Source organism: Phascolarctos cinereus, unplaced genomic scaffold (assembly GCF_003287225.1).
Source record: "Phascolarctos cinereus isolate Bilbo 61053 unplaced genomic scaffold, phaCin_HiC Scaffold_2;HRSCAF=192, whole genome shotgun sequence".
Taxonomy (NCBI): domain Eukaryota; kingdom Metazoa; phylum Chordata; class Mammalia; order Diprotodontia; family Phascolarctidae; genus Phascolarctos; species Phascolarctos cinereus.
The window spans coordinates 406208800-406227922 of record NW_027555625.1 but is presented as its reverse complement, the minus strand read 5'-3'; the positions used below and the strand labels follow the sequence as shown (position 1 = coordinate 406227922).

At 37.3% G+C, this 19123-nt stretch overlaps 1 protein-coding gene across 4 annotated transcripts in view; it reads right to left on the bottom strand.

Annotated features, from left to right (window-relative positions):
* Positions 1–19123, bottom strand: part of RANBP17 (RAN binding protein 17) — a 324967-nt gene that overhangs the window by 267888 nt on the left and 37956 nt on the right. For all 4 annotated transcript variants that reach the window (XM_020992315.2, XM_078150547.1, XM_078150546.1 and 1 more), the window contains 3 exons: positions 17296–17442; positions 16919–17091; positions 16339–16532 (listed from right to left, as the gene is read on the bottom strand). In XM_020992315.2, the coding sequence (XP_020847974.1) occupies positions 16339–16532; positions 16919–17091; positions 17296–17442 (514 nt within the window). The remainder of the gene's footprint in view (positions 1–16338; positions 16533–16918; positions 17092–17295; positions 17443–19123) is intronic.

The following is a 19123-nucleotide window of genomic DNA, read 5'->3' as shown; positions in this document are numbered from 1 at the left end:
GAAAACTGGAAAGCAAGGGGCAGCGAGGTGGCACAGTGGATAGAGTACCAGCCCAGAAGTCAGGAGGACCTCTGTTCAAATCTGGCCTCAGACCAAACACTTGACACTTACCAGCTGTGTGACCCTGGGCAAGTCATTTAACCCCAATTGCAGAAAGAAAAGAAAAGAAAAGAAAAGAAAAGAAAAGAAAAGAAAAGAAAAGAAAAGAAAAGAAAAGAAAAGAAAAGAAAAGAAAAGAAAAGAAAAGAAAAGAAAGAACTGGAAAACAGTTTGGCTGAAACTAGATATAGACCAGCATCTCACACTGTATACCAAGATAAGCTCAAAAGTGGTACATGATTTATACATAAAGGGTGATATCAAAAGCAAATTAGGGGAACATGGGGTATTTTATCTGTAAGATTTATGCTTAAGGGAAGAATTTATGACCAAACAAGAGAGCATTATATGATGCAAAGTTGATAATTTTGATTACATCAAATTTAAAAGATTTTGCACAAGTAAAATCAATACAGCCAAGATTAGAAGAAAAGCAGAAAATTGGGAAAATATTTTCACAGCAAATTTCTCTGATAAAGGCCTCATTTTTCAAATATATAGAGAGGTGAGTCAAATTTATAAGAATACAAGTCAGTCCCCAATTGATAAAGGGTCAAAGAATATGAACAGTGAGTCTTCAGAAGAAATTCAAAGCTACCTATGATCATTTGAAAAAATGTTCTAAATCACTACTGATTAGAGAAATGCAAATTAAAACAACTCTTAGGTACCAGCTCACACCCATCAGATTGGTCAATATGACAGAAAAGGAAAATGACAAATGTTGGAGAGGATGTGGGGAAATTGGGAAATGAATGCATTATTGGTGGAGTGTGAACTGATCCAAGCATTTTGGAGAGCAATTTGGAACTATGCTCAAAGGTCTATAAAACTGTGCATATTCTTTGACCCAGCAAGAGCACTACTAGGTCAGTAACTCAAAGAGAGCAAAGAAAAAGGAAAAGGACCTATATGTACAAAAATATTTATAGCAGCTCCTCTTGTGGTGGCAAATAATTGGAAATCGAGGGGATGCCCATCAGTTGGGAAATGGCTGAACAACTTGTGGTATATGATTGTGATGGAATACTACTGTGTTTAAGAAATGATGAGCAGGATTCTTTCAGAAAAACCTGGGAAGACGTATATGAACTGATATAAAGTGAAACAAGCAGAACCAGGAGAATACTGTACACAGTAACAATAATATTGTACAATGATCAACTTGTGAATGACAGCTATTCTTAGCAATACAATGATCCAAAATAATTTTGAATGACTTATAATGAAAAATGCTATCCACATCCAAAGAAAGAACTGATGGAGTCTGAATGCAGATTGGAGCACACCTTTTTTTGCTTTCTTTATTATTCTTGTTTTTGAGGTTGTGTTTTCTTTTATAACATTACTAATAAGGAAATATTTTGCATGACTACACATGTATAATCTATATAAAACTGCTTGCCTTTTCAAGGAAGGGAGGAGAGAATATGGAACTTAAAATTTTTAAAAAGAAAAGTTAAAAATATTTGTTTACATATAACAGGAAAGAAAGCACAGGATGGAGGAATATAACTGAATAAGAGTTCATATGAAAAAAGATATACAGGTTTTAGTAGACTACAGGGGAGATGTAGTAGTTAAAAAATAAATTCAATCTAGGGTTAAGTTAATAAAAGCACAGGATATAAAATGAGGGGGATAAACAATTTTGCTGTAGTTCTCTGGTCAGATCTCATCTGGAGTACTATATTCAGTTTCAGATACCACATATAAAAAGATACTGACAATATGAGAAGGTCCAGAGGAAGGTAACCAGGATGTTGAATTTATTTGTGTGTGTGTGTGTGTGTGTGTTGTGTGTGTGTGTTGTGTGTGTGTGTGTGTGTGTGTGTGTATGAGACAGGTTATAATTATCTCAAAACCATGCCATACAGGGGTCATTTGAAGGAATTGGGGATGTTCAGCTTTATAGCTACCTTCAGGTACCTGAGGGGCTGTCACGTTAAAGAGAGATTAGATTTGTTTTGCTTGGCCCCAGGAAACAGAACTATGAGCAATGCGGAAAAGTTGCACAGATAGATTTTGGCTTGATATAAGGAAAAGCGTTCCCAATAATTTGTTCTGGGTTTCCTCCTTTTTCTATTGGCTAGCACCTTATGTGATTTTTTTGAAGTTTATTTTATGATTAGATGTGCCACTGATAAGTGAAGGACCAAGTCCCTGTGTAGAAATGAATCCATTTATTGCTTATGTATACTGAAACCAACAGTGTGAATCCCATTTTGAAAGATTCCCTTTCTCAGTAGAAGAAATCAATTGCATTAGATAGTTTATTTAAAGTCAGTGAATAGCGTGAATAGAGAACTAATCTTGAAGCTAGGAAGACCTGAGTTCAAATCCTGTCCCTGCCATATATTGACTCTGTGATGTTGGGCAAGTGACTGAACCTCTGAGTGTCCTATGCATTTGTAGAGAAAGTGACAAACTGTACTGGCAGAGGGAGTTTCCTATACTATTACCTTTTAGAGAATAGCTTTCTTTGAAGATCATAACTGTTTATAATCTCTTAGCTTTCCTATGAAAAGATCAGCTTTCTCCCTTTCTTAACTTTTGAAAGAAGCCTTACTTGTGCAGTTTTATTTCTTCCCCACTCCCCATTCAGAGCTATATTCCTATCTTTCTAAAATATGGTGCTTTTTTCAAAGTAATTCTCAGGATAATTATTAATACTTACACCAGTTAGGCCATCTATCCTGAAATAACAAATGGACATTTGGAAACTATGTCCATTCGGACATGTATATGTACTGTCTGCCATTAGAATGTAAGCTCCTTGAGGGCAGGGAGTAGCTAATTTTTCTCTTTCTATCTCCAGTGATTGGCACAGTACCTAGAATACAGTGTGTACTTAATGCTTACTGACTGACCAGCACCTTAAATCTTTGAGGAAAGCATGAAAGCTGTGCCAAAGTAAAATGGGATACTTCAAGATTTTATCACTTCAGGGATAAAAGGCATTCACACTGGGGTGGAGGTTGCCTTGGATGCCCTCTCAAGTACCTTCCAATGTTTGACAGTGTATGAGTTCAGAATTCAGATTAGAGTTTTTATTATCTTTTAAGGCAAGATGTATTTTTTGTGGGTTTGAAGGTCTCTTTATGCTCTAGAAACTATAGCTTTGGACCTCTGTCCTAATTGAAGGCTACAACAGTGCATCAGGTGTCCAGTTATTACTAGAACACCTAGGCTGGTGGTGTGGTACAGGGCAGGGGGAAGTCCTAAGTGAACACTAAGGATCCCAATCCAGCTCCTAATACCATTTCTTTATCACTTGTTTTGGAAGATTATATCAACTGCTGCTCTCAGATTGGAATCTATAAGCATCTTTGATCCAGAAATTTATTGAGATCGCATCAGTTCTGCCTTGTTTTGCCACAACAATGCTAAAGCCCTTCCTTATCAATGAACGCTCAGAGACTGGACTTGCAAGCTCGAACACACTGCCATGTGCAGAGGCACTACCTACTAAGGTTGGCTTCACTAAGCTGTATGAGAAAAATACCTCAGCCCTCCACAACCATAAAATGTACCTTAGACACCAGGCTCTTTGCCACCAGTACCTCAACAAGGGAACAGGCCCCCTCAGTCATGAGGCCAAGCTAGGAGTCAAGAAATAAAAAGAGGCTAATGATGATAATGATGATGATAGCTAGCATTTATTTAGTACTTTAAGGTTTGCAAAGTGCTTTAGAAATATTATTTCATTGTACTCTCACAACAACCCTGGGAGGTAGATGCTATATTATCCCCACTTTTCAGATGAGGAAAATGCAGCAGTACAGGTTAAGTGACTTGCCCAAAGTTACACAGCTAGTGAGTGTCAAGGCTGGATTTGAACTCGTTCTTCTCGACTAAGTCCAGTGCTCTATTTACTATGTTGTATTTCTGACTGTACATCATCTTTTGCCATCTTTGGAAGAGGTAAGCTTACTGCTGCTAAGTGAGTTCAACAAGGCCATCATCACAAGACCCTTGAGTGTCCCCTGGAAATTTCCAACCTACGGCTAACAAATTGCTACTTCTTTCCTGTCTAATCCTTGTGATTCTAAGCTGCTGGCTGCTTAAATTAAAGTCCTCTTTTTCTGTTATCACGTCATACTCATTTATCTCCATTTACCTTGACCCAAATCCTTTGCAAGTATCTATTTTGCCCTGCCCTCCCTTTGCACTCTGTTATTTCATTAACACATTTTTTTTTTGTAAATCTCATACTCCTTTCCCTTATACTTTCCTCAATCTTCTTGTAGCCACAGGAAAAAAAAAAACATGACTCCTTCCCAGAAGATATTGTAGCTCTGGTCATCTGTAATAGGTACATGTTCTCTCATGCCTCACAACACACTAGACCAGGAGTAGACAAATTATGTGCTCTTCACTGCCACATATAGACCCTCCCAATCCTATTTTTACAGAGCAAACTCTTCTTTTTTCAAGGGTCATTCAGTCTACATCACTCTGTCCAAATCCTTGTTAAAGCCATACACTGGCTTTTAGGGCATTTTCCCTCTTTTCCAAGAAGTTCAATATCTGACTTAATGTATTCCTCTGTGTTGAACCCCTGTCCATATCCTTAGGGACTTCAACTTTGTGCTCTCAGACAACCTGAACTCCTGATTCACCAACCTTCTTAATTTTTATGAGGTGATCTTCACTCTATCTGAGCCATACACAAGGATTGTATAGCTTGTTTTTACATACTGTTTGCACATGGTCTCTATCATCAGACTGTGAGATCCTTGAGAACAGAGAATGTCCTTTATCTTTCTTTGAATCTCTAGGGCTTGGTACAGTTCCTGTCACATAGTAGGAGCTTAATAAATGTTTGTTGATTGTTCTGATTTCACCATTACCCATACCTGTTAGACTACTACATTCCAACATTCTGTATCCTAGCACCTTGTTCTCTGTCTCACTATTCTGCAACATCATTATGACCTTAAGTCACCATACTCCTCTTTGCTCTCCCAATCCAGCGTCTCTACTCTGGTCTCATCTTCACTCCTTCACAGTCTTGACTATATAGTAAAGTACTTTAACTAGACACACTGTTCTCTACTCTTGAATAACCTGACCTCTTTTCCTATAACATTTTGCCAAACCCCAACCTTGGGTTTTCTTTACCATCTGCTTTTTATAACCAGCTAAGTGGCCTAGTGGATAAAGCATTGGACTTAGAGTCAGGAAGACCTAAACTGAATCCTGCTTCAGACACTTACCAGCTATGTGACCATGGGCAAGTCACTTAACACCTCTCTGCTGCAGTTTCCTTATTTGCAAAAGGGAAATAATAATAACAGTAACTAACTCACAGGTAGCTTGGAGGATTCAAATGAGATAATATATGTAAAGAGCTTTTCAAACCTTAAAATGTTACATAAATATTAGCTATTATTACTACCTTTTACTCACATGCTGCTGAAAACTAGACCTTATACAATCATGTACGCCTAGTCCACTATCCACTTGTTTTACCTAATCTCTAGATCCTTACTGCTGCTTGGCGCCATACAACATTTCCATTCTCCTTTCCCGTTAGCCTCCTACTTTACTAAGAAAGTGGCCAACAGTCCTAAATTCTTTACTCTCTTTTATCTTCTACTCACAATTTCTTATTCTTTCTTTTTTTGCACTAGGCTGTTGGAAAGATACGGCTCTTCACTTTGCTTACACCAAACTCTCTACTTACATATCTAATTTCACTTCTCTTGTCTCCTATAGAAGCTTGCTCTATGATCACTACTCTCACCCTTTCTAAACTTTCAATTTCTTCTCAATTCCTGGCCTCTTCCCTCCTGCCAACAAGCATGCTGAGGTTTCCTCTATCCTTAAAAACTTCCAATTGACCCAGTCATCCTCTCAAACTATTATCCTATATCTCTCCCTCTTTTCACAGTCATTCTCTTAAACCTCATTTCTTCCACTTTCTCACTTTCTATTAATTTCTTAGACCTTTGAAATAATTCTACTACTTACCTGCAACATTACCAGTGATCTTATAATTGCTAAATCCATTTGCCTTTTCTCTGTCTTCATCCTTCTTGATCTCTCTGCAATTTCTGACACTGTTATTATTTCCTCTTCTTGGATACTATCTTTTTGGCTTTTGTGAAACTGCTCTCTCCTAGTTCTCTTCCTACCATTCAAACACTGTTTCTTGGTCTCCTTTGCTAGGTCATCATCCATGGCCCAGTCATCTCTCAAGGTTTGCCCTCGTCCCTTCATCTCAATTTTCAAGCACTGCTTCAAACCATGCCACCTCTATCCACCAGAGGTTTCACCCCAGGAGCTAATAAATGCTAATAAGTGAGCTCTTGCTTTATCCTGTCCCCAAGTCTCCATTAGCTCCAAACCATGATGCCTCTACCCAAGTCATCACTCTGACTTCCATTCTACCAGAAACTTGGGACTCTATTAGGTATCCTGAATTCTAACAGATGAGCTTTCACCTTATTTTGCTCTCAATCAAGCTTTTATTTCACTTCCAGGACATTAGCTTCAAACCCTGCAGAGCCTTCTGCCCCCACTTTCCAAACCTTTCCCTTTATGTTCTATCTTTCTCCAAAAGAATGTTAGCTCCTTGAGGGTAGGGACTGAGTTGGTTGCTTGCATTTGTATGCCTGGTATATGGCACAATGGCTAGAACACAGTAAGCATTTAACAAATTTCTTTATTTCCTTCCTTATTTCCTCCCTCCCTCCCTGCCTTTCTCCTTCCCTCTTTCTTTACTTCCTGTCCATAGGAAAGAGGGATGTCAGTGCAGGCAAACAAGCCAGTAGCCTCCAATTGTTGCCAGAGGTGGGCCAGGACCATGTGCAGCCTGCACAAGGCTCTGTGCACAAACACAGAAGAAAAAAGAGCACCCATGAGAAAGCCTCAGGGCAGTTGGAAACAGGACATGGAAAGCTTGGGAGAATAGTAGCAACCAGCACAGTGTGGCCAAAGCCCAGGGGCTTCAAGGTTCAGAGTGCTCTAATGCTGAGATGTAAGAGATGGCCCTAAATCTATAGCACTCCAAATCTCAGAGTTCCAAAGAAGGCTTGACACTGAAAGTGGGAAGTCAACACAGAAACACCATGGGGCAGAACCAGGCTCCAGAACACTCACCCAGGTTAAGAACTAAAGGTAAAGAAATGAAAAAAAATTTTGCCAAGCAGCAAAAAAAAAATTATTTTAGGTCTAGAAATCCTCCAAAAAGCCTAGAAGAAATGAGTAAGTCTATAGCAACCTCAAGCAGATTCAAGGAAAAAAGTAATTTTCCACAAGGACCACATGAAAATCTAAAAGAAGTGAGGAAGGAAGCATTTTTAAATGAAATGAAAGCTCTGGAAGAAAGAAATGGAAGGAAAATAAATATTTTAGAACAAAAAGTTCTAAAGTCAAAGACTCCCTGAAAAGTAGAACAGACCAAAGAGAAATCAATGTCTCCATGAAAACACAAGAAATATTGAAAAGAAAATGCATATATTTTACATATAAAACAACTGACCTTGAAAAAAAGGCCAAGGAGAGAGAATTTAAGAGTCATTAGACTCAGTGAAAGTCATGACTTTTTAAAGAGACTAAACATTATATTTCAAAAATTCATAAATTAACACAGCCCAAGTATATTAAAGCCAGAGGGCAAAGTAAAAATGAAATGAAACCACTGAACATCTTCTCAAAGAAAACAGCAAAGGAAAAGTCTCAGGAATGGTACAGCCAAAATCTACAGCTCTCTTATCAAAGAAAAAAATTTTTGCAAGTATCCAGAAAGGAGTTCACATACCAAGGAACATATAAGAATCAACGATCACATAAGGCCCTGAAGCTTCTATTAGAAAAAAGAGAAGCTACTGAAGCAAAATATTTCAAAAACCAAAATACAGAGGCTTAAAATCAAGTATTGCTTAACGCTGCAATGAAAGAGAAGACTTTCAAGCATTTCTGATGGAAAGACCAGAGCTAAATAGGAACTTGAAAATAAAAACACAAGGGTCTAGAAAAACTCAGAAGGTTAAATTTCTTTGAGCAACTAGAAGGCACTGGATAATGATGAAGTACTAATATGCCAATGGAGAAAAGAACTAAGTGCCCCTTTAGAACCTTAATGTTTTCAAGAAGTATTGAGGAAGGTAAAAAAGAAAAAAGGAACTGGTGGTAAGGGATTTGTGGGTGCGGACTGGTTCTGGGTTTAAAGAAGGGAAAGAAAAGAAATACCATGTAGAAAGGAGGAAGGCGATGGAAATTCTTGTTTCTCACAACTGGACCATGCAAAAAGAAGAGTAGACAAAAATGGAGGAAGGGTCGGGGAGAAACCTCATTCTTATTTGAAACATACAAAGGAGGATTGAACACAACTCTATACATACATAACCAGTTTGCTATAGAAATCAAATTCAGTAGGGAAACAAGCAAAGATTAGGTGGTTTAAGAGGCAGGATAATACCAGGGAGGAAATACTCACAAGCAAATCAATCTTCCTGAAACTGGAGCAATTAAAGAGAAAGGAAAGAAAGAAAGAAAGGAAAGAAGGAAAGAAAGAAAGAAAGAAAGAAAGAAAGAAAGAAAGAAAGAAAGAAAGAAAGAAAGAAAGAAAGAAAACTAGAATGGGAGGGAGGGGTGCCCATCAATTCAGTATCATGGCTGAACAAATTGTGGGATATGAATATAATGGAATCGGATTGTATTGTAAGACCATTTCAAAGAATCCTGCTTCATATGAACTGATACAGAGTAAAAGGAGCAGTAGAACAATCTATAGAAGAATAATAACATTGTAAAGAAAATCAACTTTGAAAGACTGAAGAACTCTGATGGCAGTAATGATCAACAATGTTTCCAGAAGACCTATGAAGAAACATGCTACCCCTCTCCTCAGAAAAAGGTGAAAGATTCAAAGTGTAGGAGGAGACATATTTTTGGTCATGATTCTTGTGTGGATTCATTTTGTTTGACTGTGATTATTTGTAACAAAGTTCCCCCCCACACACACACACTTCTCTCTGTTTTTAACTGAGGAAGTTGGGGGAAGAGGGATATCAAGAGTGATGGCACAAAAAGTTCCACTCAAACATTTTTTTTAAAGCACAGTAGAAAAACAGAAGGGAAGGGAGTGGAGCCAAGATGGCAGAGTAAAAGCAGTGACTTGCTTGAGCTGTCCCCCAAACCGCTCCAAATACTTGTAAAAAATAGCTCTAAACAAATTCTAGAGCAGCAGAACCCACAAAAAGACAGAGTGGAACAAATTTCCAGCCCAAGACAACCTGGATGGTTGATTAGAAAGGTCTATTGCACTGGGCTGGGAGAAGTGTGCAGTTCAGCAGGCCTCAGAGAACCTGGAGCAGGCCTCAGAAGACTGAATCACCAGCAGCTGTGGTGGTTTCCAGACTTCTCAACCCACAAACACCAAAGACAACTTAAAAAAAAAAGGAAAAGTCTATGCCTGCGACGAGAGAGAAGCTTGGAACCAGCCCCGGAACCAGCTGCAGCCCCGGGGTGGCGGTTACTTCCAGAGCTTCTGGCCCATTGACTAAGAGGGAATTGAGTGGCTGATCAGAAGGGGATTGCAGGGATCACTTTGCTGGTGCTGAGGCAGGAATCTCTTGCTTTGCCCCTGCTTGGATCTGGGTCACAGTTCTGGGTGGTGATCCCGGGGCTAGGAGGAGCACTGGCGTGGTGGACCTTGTAGTGTCAGTAGAGAGAGACACCTCCTCACAGTTCCAAGGCAGAAAAGAGTGCTTGGGTCACTCACAGACCAGAGCCCAGGCCAGGAAAGGAGTGAACACCTTGCCCTTGATCATGTCACCTTGGAAGAACTGAAAACTTACAGGTCCCTAAAAGCATCTCTGAAAACAGCTGCACAAAACCCCCGAAGCTTAGGACAGTAAATTCTCCACAATGGAAGCAGACTCCTACCTTAACAAAGAGTTTAAAACTCAAGTAACTGGCTGGGATCATGAGTAAACTGTGCAAAAAAACTCAGACCATAGAATCTTTCTTTGGTAACAAAGAAGATCAACACATACAACCAGAAGAAGACAACAAAGTCAAAACTCCTACAGTCAAAAGCCTCCAAGAGAAATAGGAATCAGTCCCAGGACATGGAAGAGCTCAAAAAGGATTTTGAGAAGCAAGTAAGAGAAGCAGAGGAAAAACTGGGAAGAGAAATGAGAGTGATGCAAGAAAATCATGAAAAACTAGTCAACAGCTTGCTAAGGGAGACCCCAAAAAAAAATACTGAAGAAAATAACACCTTAAAAAATAGCCTAATCCAAATGGCAAAAAGAGGTCCAAAAAGCCAATGAGGAGAAGAATGCCTTAAAAAGCAAAATTGGCCAAATGAAAGGGAAGTCCAAATGCTCACTGAAGAAAATACTTCCTTAAAAATTAGAATAGAGCAATTGGAAGCTAGTGACTTTATGAGAAATCAAGACACTGTAAAACAAAACCAAAAGAATGAAAAAATAGAAGACAATGTGAAATATCTCATTGGAAAAACAACTGACCTATAAAATAGATCCAGGAGAGATAATTTAAAAATTATTGGACTACCTGAAAGCCATGATCGAAAAAAGAGCCTAGACATCATCTTTCAAGAAATTATAAAGGAAAACTGCTCTGATATTCTAGAACCAGAGGACAAAATAGAAACTGAAAGAATCCACTGATCACCTCCTGAAAGAGATCCCCAAAGGAAAACTCCTAGGAATATTGTAGCCAAATTCCAGAGTTCCCAGGTCAAGGAGAAAATATTGCAAGCAGCCAGAAACAAACAATTCAAGTATTGTGGAAACACAGTCAGGATAACACAAGACTTAGCAGCTTCTACATTAAGGGTCCGGAGGGCATGAAGTATGATATTCCGGAGGGCAAAGGAGATAGGACTACAACCAAGAATCACCTACCCAGCAAAACTGAGTATAATCCTCCAGGGGGAAAAAATGGCTATTCAGTGAAATAGAAGTCTTGCAAGCATTCTTGATGAAAAGACCATAGCTGAATAGAAAATTTGACTTTCAAATACAATACTCAAGAGAAGCATGAAGAGGTAAACAGGAAAGAGAAATGATAAGGGACTTATTAAGGTTGAAATGTTTACATTTCTACATGGAAAGATGATCTTTGTAATTCATGAGACCTTTCTTAATATTAGGATAGTTGGAGGGAAAAAAATAATCGTATAGATAGATTGATAGATAGAGGGCACAGGGTGAGTTGAAGATGAATGGGTGATATCTGGAGAATAAAATTAAGGGGTGAGAGAGAATTATACTAGGAGAAGGAGAAAGGGAGAGGTAGAATGGGGTAAATTAACACACATAAAAGAGATAAGAAAAGGCTTTTACAGTGGAGGGGAAGTGGGGGAAGGTGATAGGGAATGAGTGAATTTATTATTATCAGATTTGGCTTAAGAAGGCAATAACATACTCACCCAAATGGGTATGGAAAGCTATCTTACCCTATAAGAAAATAGGGGGGAAAGGGATAAGAGAGCAGGGAGATGATAGAGGGGAGGGCAGATTGGGGGAAGGGGTAATCAGAAGCAAACACTTCTGAAGAGGGACAGAGTCAAAAGAAAAAATAGAATAAATGGGGAGAGGGGCAGGATATGATGAAGGGAAATATAGTTAGTTTTCCACAGCATGACTACTTTGGAAGTGTTTTGCATGACTATACATGTATAACCTGTATCTAGTTGTTTGCCTTCTCAATAAGGGTGAGTGAGGAGGGAGGAAGGGAGAAAATCTGGAACCCTAAGTTTTAAAAACAAATGTTAAAAAATTGTTTTCACATGCAACTGGGAAATAAGATATACAGGCAACGGGGTATAGAAATCTATCCTGGAAAATAAAAGAGGAAGGGGTAAGAGAAGGGAGGGAGATAGAAGGGAGGGCAGATTAGGGGAAAAGGTATTCAGAATGCAAGCTGTCTTGGGGTTGGGGAGGGGATGAGATGGAGAGAAAATTTGGAACTCAAAATCTTGTGGAAGTGAATGTTGAAAACTAAAAATAAATAAAGTATCTTAAAAAAAGTAAAAGGAAGTTCAGAAAGAATAGGCAAAAAGTTTCAAAAGTAACATGTGCAATGTATTACATACTTTTTTTTAAAAAAAGCAAACAGGAAGAAATGTAGAGTCACAGTTTCATATACAAACTTCTTTTTATGTTCTGCATATATGGAATGCTTTTCCATTTCAGTTCATAATAAATTTCTTTTCAAATTTTAAAAGGGAACTGATTATCTTCCCTGCTAAACCTACTCCTCCAAACTACCCTATTTTTGTTGTGGACACTATCATCCTAAACTATTCAGGTTTAATACTCTGAAGTCATCTTCAACTTCTCCCTCTCCCTCACCCCATATCCAACCAATTGCCATTTCTTGTCAATTTTACTAGAGGTAAACAATAATTCTTCTATCCATCCACTTTTCTCTACCCACTTGACCATTATCCTATTTCTGGTCATCATCTCTCACCTAGATTATTGCAACAGCCTCTTAATTTGTCTTCTTGACTCAAGCATCACACTTCTCTAATCCATCATTCACAAAGCTACCAAAATAATTCTCTTAAAGCAAAGGTCTGACCCTTTTGGAGTGGCAGTGTGGCATAGTGGACAGAGTGTGGGACCTGGAATCAGTTAGGCCTGACTTAACATTTAGCAGCTAAATGACCATAAGTAACTTAACCTCTCTGAGCTCAGTTTTCTCACCTGTAAAATGGACATGATAATAATACCTGTAATATATAAATCATAGACTTAAAAGGCTCAAATGAGAAAACTTATATAAAGTACTTTGCAAACTTTTAAGTGCTATGTAAATATCAGGTATTATTATTCTACTCACCCGATCAAGAATCTTCAGTGGCTCCCTACTGCCTCTAGGATAAAATAGGAACTCAGTCTGGAATTTAAAGCCTTTCAAATCCTGCTCCAGCCTACCTTAACAGACTTTTCATAATTCCCTTCATGGTCTATCTGCTATCCTATCTCCTATCTAAATGCCATTGCTTAGACTGTGCCTGGAATGCACTTCTACCTCTCAAAATAATAAGCTTCCTTCAGGGCTTAGCTCAAAGGACACATTTTATGGTATACCTCTCTCGATTCCCCTAATTGTAAGTGCTTTGTCCTGCCTCAAATTATTCATCTACTTGTCTTCATATGTGTTGTATCCCCACAACAGAATGGAAGCTCCTTGAAAGCAAGGATTGTTTTTTATTTTGTCTTAGCATCTCCAGTTACAATTAACTGTCTCATACATAGTAGGCTCTTGACATTTGCTGAATTCAATTATTGGCAAAGAAACAAAAAAGGTAAAGCGAATATAGAGTGAATTAGAGAAATGAAGTAAACTTTAATAATACTATATTATAATATGTATTAATTTAATCTCTTTATGTTCAATATTCCAATATATTATCAGTCTCTTCCCCAGCCACTGTTGGGGACCGTGTTCTCTCTCTTCCTCAAGTATCCTGGAGAACTCTGTCTGGATTTCTCCTTTACTGCTCTCTATGATATTTCTCTCTTTACTTGTTAAAATCTTCTAGTGCAATGTAAGCTACTTTTGAAACAACTGTTATGTCTATCTTTGTATTTCCTGCCCTAAGCATGGTGCCTGACACATATTTGATAACAAATGCTTGACTGATTGCATATAATAGACACTTAATAAGTGTTTATTAAACGTGAATTTACTATCTTATGTTATTTCATTTATCATACTTTTATATCTTGGATTATTTTTTCCTTTCATTCAATATTCTTTAGAAGGAGAACAGTCTTAATTAATTAATTTTTATTATATTTATATTTTGTATTATCATATTTATTATCTATTATATATTAATATTTATTATTTAATGAGTCTATATTTTTAGAAAATCTAAATATCAACTCCCTATGCACTTGGAAGAAGTGATATTCTTTAATTAACCTAGGAATGAAGATAGTTGAGGAAAATTATACATCATTTTAAGACTGCATATGTATACTATGCCTCATATATTTCTGTTAAATGAATATTTTATCACAGGAATACAAGAACCAGGAAAAACAGCATCAGGCTGCTATGAGATCACTAGACTAAACACTGGAATATTAATAGAAAATAATAGTAAAGTGAGTTGTATGAACTATAATACTGTCATTTAAAATATAGGGGTGAAAAAAACTAACAATAAATTACATATTTAATGACAAAAAAGTTGACCCATAACTGTGTAGATGAAGCAAATGGAAAAAGTCTGATCTTGTGGTGAGAGCTCAAGTTTCTAGGTTTAATTCCAGCCCTACCACTAACTTTGAGCAAATCATTTAAAACTCTTGAGCATTAGTTTCCTCATTAACAAAATGAACACAATAGGCTTACCTCCACAGTATATTCTAGCTCCCTGCCCTCAACGGTTATTCCAAACTTTCTTTACTCTTGCCTTCCTCTTCACACACTTTTCAGCAAATGACCTTTCTACTTCACTGGGAAAATAAAGGACATCTTCTGTCAATTCCTTCTTTTCCTCCATTTCATGCCTCAAAACTCCTCTCTGTATCCATCTTCTCCTTCACACTGGTAGCCAAGGAAAAGGTTACCTTTCTTTTCAACAAGAGCTCCTACTGATTCTTATTTTGATCCCTATCTCTTCCAAGAGTTGGCCACATTAAGCATTTCCTTTTTCTCTCTTCAATCTTTCCCTACTGACAGACTCTTTTCCTACCATTAGAAAAATTAACTATGCTTTATTCATTTTTTCATCAATTCTCAGTGTTCAATTCCTTCAAACTGTCTTTCAATCCCACTAATTGAATGAAATGAAACACAGAATCTGAGTTGGAAGGGATCTCTGGAGAGCAGAGCCAACAGTTTAGGAGCTCCACCCCAGCCCTACCCAGGTTCCTGCTATCCAGATCCTACCAGAGTTTCCCCTTTGTAACAGTTGTTGACTCAGACCCTCTGGCTGCCCAAAGGACACATCTCTGAATGAGATAACAATTACAATCCTTCTGCTAAGATGGAGGACCATCAACCTTTACCAACCAATAAGCAATGAGGAACCCTGTGCCCTCTAGGCCTCCAGGCATAGCCACATTCATTGATACTACACTCTAAGAACCCACTGTGACTTGTCATCCACATTGCTGATATACCTTAAGGACCATCTAGCCTTTCCTTTCACCCAGTAGCTGAACTCTCCTAGATGTGTTATCTACCTCAATTACAATATGAGCTCTATGAGTGTAGGGGCTATCTCACTTAACTGTTTGTATTTCCAGGGGTTAGTACAGTGCCTGGCACATACTGTATACTTAATCAATGCTTTTTCATTCCATTCTATTTCATGGTCATTTAGTCCAACCTGTCCCTGAAAATGAATTCCTTCTACAGCACATCCAACAAAAGGTCATCAAGCGTTTTCTTGAAGAACTCTAAGAAGTGGGAACTCGATATGTTCTGAGGAAGCCCATTCTACTTTGTGGTAGTTTTAATGGTTAGGAAGATTTTCTTTATATTAAACTAAATTTTCCTTTTTGAAGTTTCAACTCACTGTTGCTAAGGAGCCAAGGAGTAGACTTCTGTACTGTGACAGACCTTCAAAAACATGAAGATAGTTATCATGCCCCCTCTAAGTCTTCTAGTGGTTAAATATTCCTATTTCCTTCAAGCAACCATCATATGTCATGAACCTAAAGTGCTTCATGATCTTGGTGCACTCCTCTGGACACTCTGACTCATCAACATACTTCTTAAAATGTGCTCTCACTCCCCAGTGAAAAATAATTGCTAAATCTGCTAAATCCAGCAGACTTTCCTCAATCTTCATCAAATGAAATCAAATTGGATAATGGATATCAAAATGTTCTGCAAAAGTATGTAACATTAAAAGTGTAAGGTGTTATCCTTATAAGGATAAAAGGAAAGAGGATTGAGATGGGAAGGGGACACACACAAACTAACATCATCCATCTCTCTCAAAATTCACCCCCAAACAAATGACACATAATGAAACAAATAGGAGAAACATTCCTAAATTAGAACCAAGGGCTCTTTGTTGTAAATATATAGGGATGGTCCTACTATACTAGTTGTTTCACATGGAATTATTGAAAATTAGTTATTTTAAGAGATGGCTCATCAAAATAATAGAAAGCTTAATACCATTTGATTAAGTGACTAAGGATAACTAATTTGTTGTAAACCCTTACAAACAATTAAGTAGCTGACAGACTACTTAAGAGTCAAATCAATGATACTGACCTTCTTGGACTGCTATATCTATGTGTCTTCTGGCAGATGACTGTATCAGTTTCTGATAATTCTGTGCACTTTGGTCAAATAACTGTACAAGAAGAGCACATGTTTTTTCATATTCACATCTGCTGACAGTGCACAACTGTTCTAGCTGCTGAAATACAGTAGCTGTGTCATCCAGTGGATCTTCCAAACCATCTCTGAAAATATACCAGACCAAGTTAACCAAATACATTAAAGTATTTTTTATATTTGTAAACAATTCAAAGCCTTTAGAGGATTCTGAAATAATAATAGTTAATGTCTATATAGTGCTTATTATATGCCAGGCACAATGCTTAAATGCTTTACAACTAGACTCATTTGATCCTCACAGCAACCCTAGGAAGTAGGTGCTATCATAATCCCCATTTTACAGATGAGGAAACTGAAACAAACAGAGGTTAAGTGATTTGCCTCAGGTCACGTAACTAGTAAATGTCTAAAGCTGAATTTGAACTCAGATCTTTCTTGACTCCAGGCCCAGCACTCTATTCACTGCATAGCAAAGGTAGGCATAAACTAAAAACATTTAATTTTTCAATACCTGATGACTATGGAGACAGATTCCAATCGAGAAGTAATATATGCCTTTGTGATTTCAGGTGCATATGTATCTAAGAGATGAGGCTCAGTTGATTTCACAAAAGGTACAGATGCTACCATTCTCTGCCACAGAGTTAACAAATAATGAACACTGTTGGGTGCAAATTCCCAGTGCTATGAAAAAAAAAAAACAAACCAAAGCTCATTTTAATTATGCTGTATAAAAATGATAATATTCACAACTATGCTAATTAGATAGGTACATTTTTGTGGGGGGAAAAATCAATATTCCCACAAATATACAGCATGAACTAAATCCCCAGATTACTTTTTAAAATTTTCAGTCAAATAATAGTAGTATATTAAATTATCTCTTACCTGAAGACTAGTAATGGTAAAATTAGCAATCAACCTGATAACTTCTGGATACTCCTTCACCATTATTAATTCTCCCAACTGGTAGTTAGTCTTTAAACGAGCCAAAAATCTACAGAATTCATGGTAATTTCCTGGTTCTTCCAAACCCTGAATTATGAAACACAAAAGAAGCATATTTTTACAACTACAGAGTTAATAAACAATGCGGTATAGAAAAGGAGAGGGGACTTGGGGGGGGATGACCTGACTGCCATGTCACCGGCTGGGTGGCCCTACGCAAGTCCCTTTACCTCTCAGTGCCTCAGATAATTCTTCAATGCTCTGAGTTCCAGAACAGGGCTATCACTTGGAATTCTAAAAAAGTAACACATCTTAACTACAAGAATCCATGAAAACGTAAATATCTAGTAAGTGTGCAGGCTGTGTTTGAAATCAGGTCTTCCTGACTCCAGGTTTGGTGCTCTTTCCACTGAGACCCCGAGCGGCCTCTCTTTAAGAATAATACAACATATCAACTACAGTGCTTGGCACAAAGGCTACTAAAAAAATGTTCTTTGCCTCTGATAGTGATATGTGTCATTGAAAATTGTTAAAATATTTCATAGTAAAATTCCATGATTTTGGCAAAATTTGAAAATTTCTCCTTGAAGCAAGCACATATTTCTCTGATACCACATGAAAAAATATGAATTCATAAGTAGCAATATAAGCTCAGATAACCCCTACCATTTTGCAATATTTTCTTTCTGTCCAAAGTTATATCCCCAAAACACTGGTAACACATTCATTGAGAGAATTAATGAACATCTACTATAACTTCAACATACAATGTAACCTTTAAGAATCTTTATTTTAATAATAAATCATTTTTTAAACAAAAATATCACAAGTGAAAATGAAACTTGTAAGCATACCACACTATTTACCCATAATACTTTCTTTTATCTGGCACTAAAAATTGCAATGGAAACTCTGCAATGAATTCAAGGAGCTACAGTTTGGAAACTTAAAAATTGTATCTGTCCACAAGAGGGCAAAGGGGATCTCTTCTCAAATGGAAAATGCCACTTATTCAAATACTAACATTACAACTGATGCTAAGTGGTTTCTCTCTCAACATAAAGAGCTAGATAAGATGGATATTAAGTTACACGAATCACTTTAACAATATTAGTATGGAAAGTCAATATGATGTAATAGGAAGATGCGAAAATAGATTGTCACTCATTACTTATTATACAGTTAATAAAACTCAAATGATTGAAAAATGAAGGGAGTAGGAATATCTGTGTTGGGAAAATGCTTGACTTTTTTTATAACTGCTTTAAGAGAACATTAAGAAAATAGATATATATTAACTAATACACAGTTAGTGACCCATTTTCAGATGTAAACACCCTAATCATGACTGACTCTACTCAGTTTGCCTAACTTCATATTCCCTACCTTATTCATCTAAGATATACAGAGAATAAATTTATGGGAAAATTGGCCATTCTAGTTTAAAAAGCTCAAAGATGTAACAGTACCTTTTTTTCTAGTCTTTAAAAGGAATGTAAAGGTAGCCAAATTAGAGTTTAATAGTATTTGGATCACAGTGTTTGAAGCTTATTACTCTTTTTTCATATCAAAAACTACGTGGGCATATATAGAGGAGGAAGGGAACACGTTACTGTCTTATGCATTGCATCTAGTAACCTCCAAGAGTTCTCTTCTTAGATCCTAATTGACCTCAAAGTTCCCAATAAGCTGATTTACAAATGACCAGTCAATCATAAAGCTAAACCTAGGATTGATCATGGACCAGCAGCTGGTACTATATTTTCCC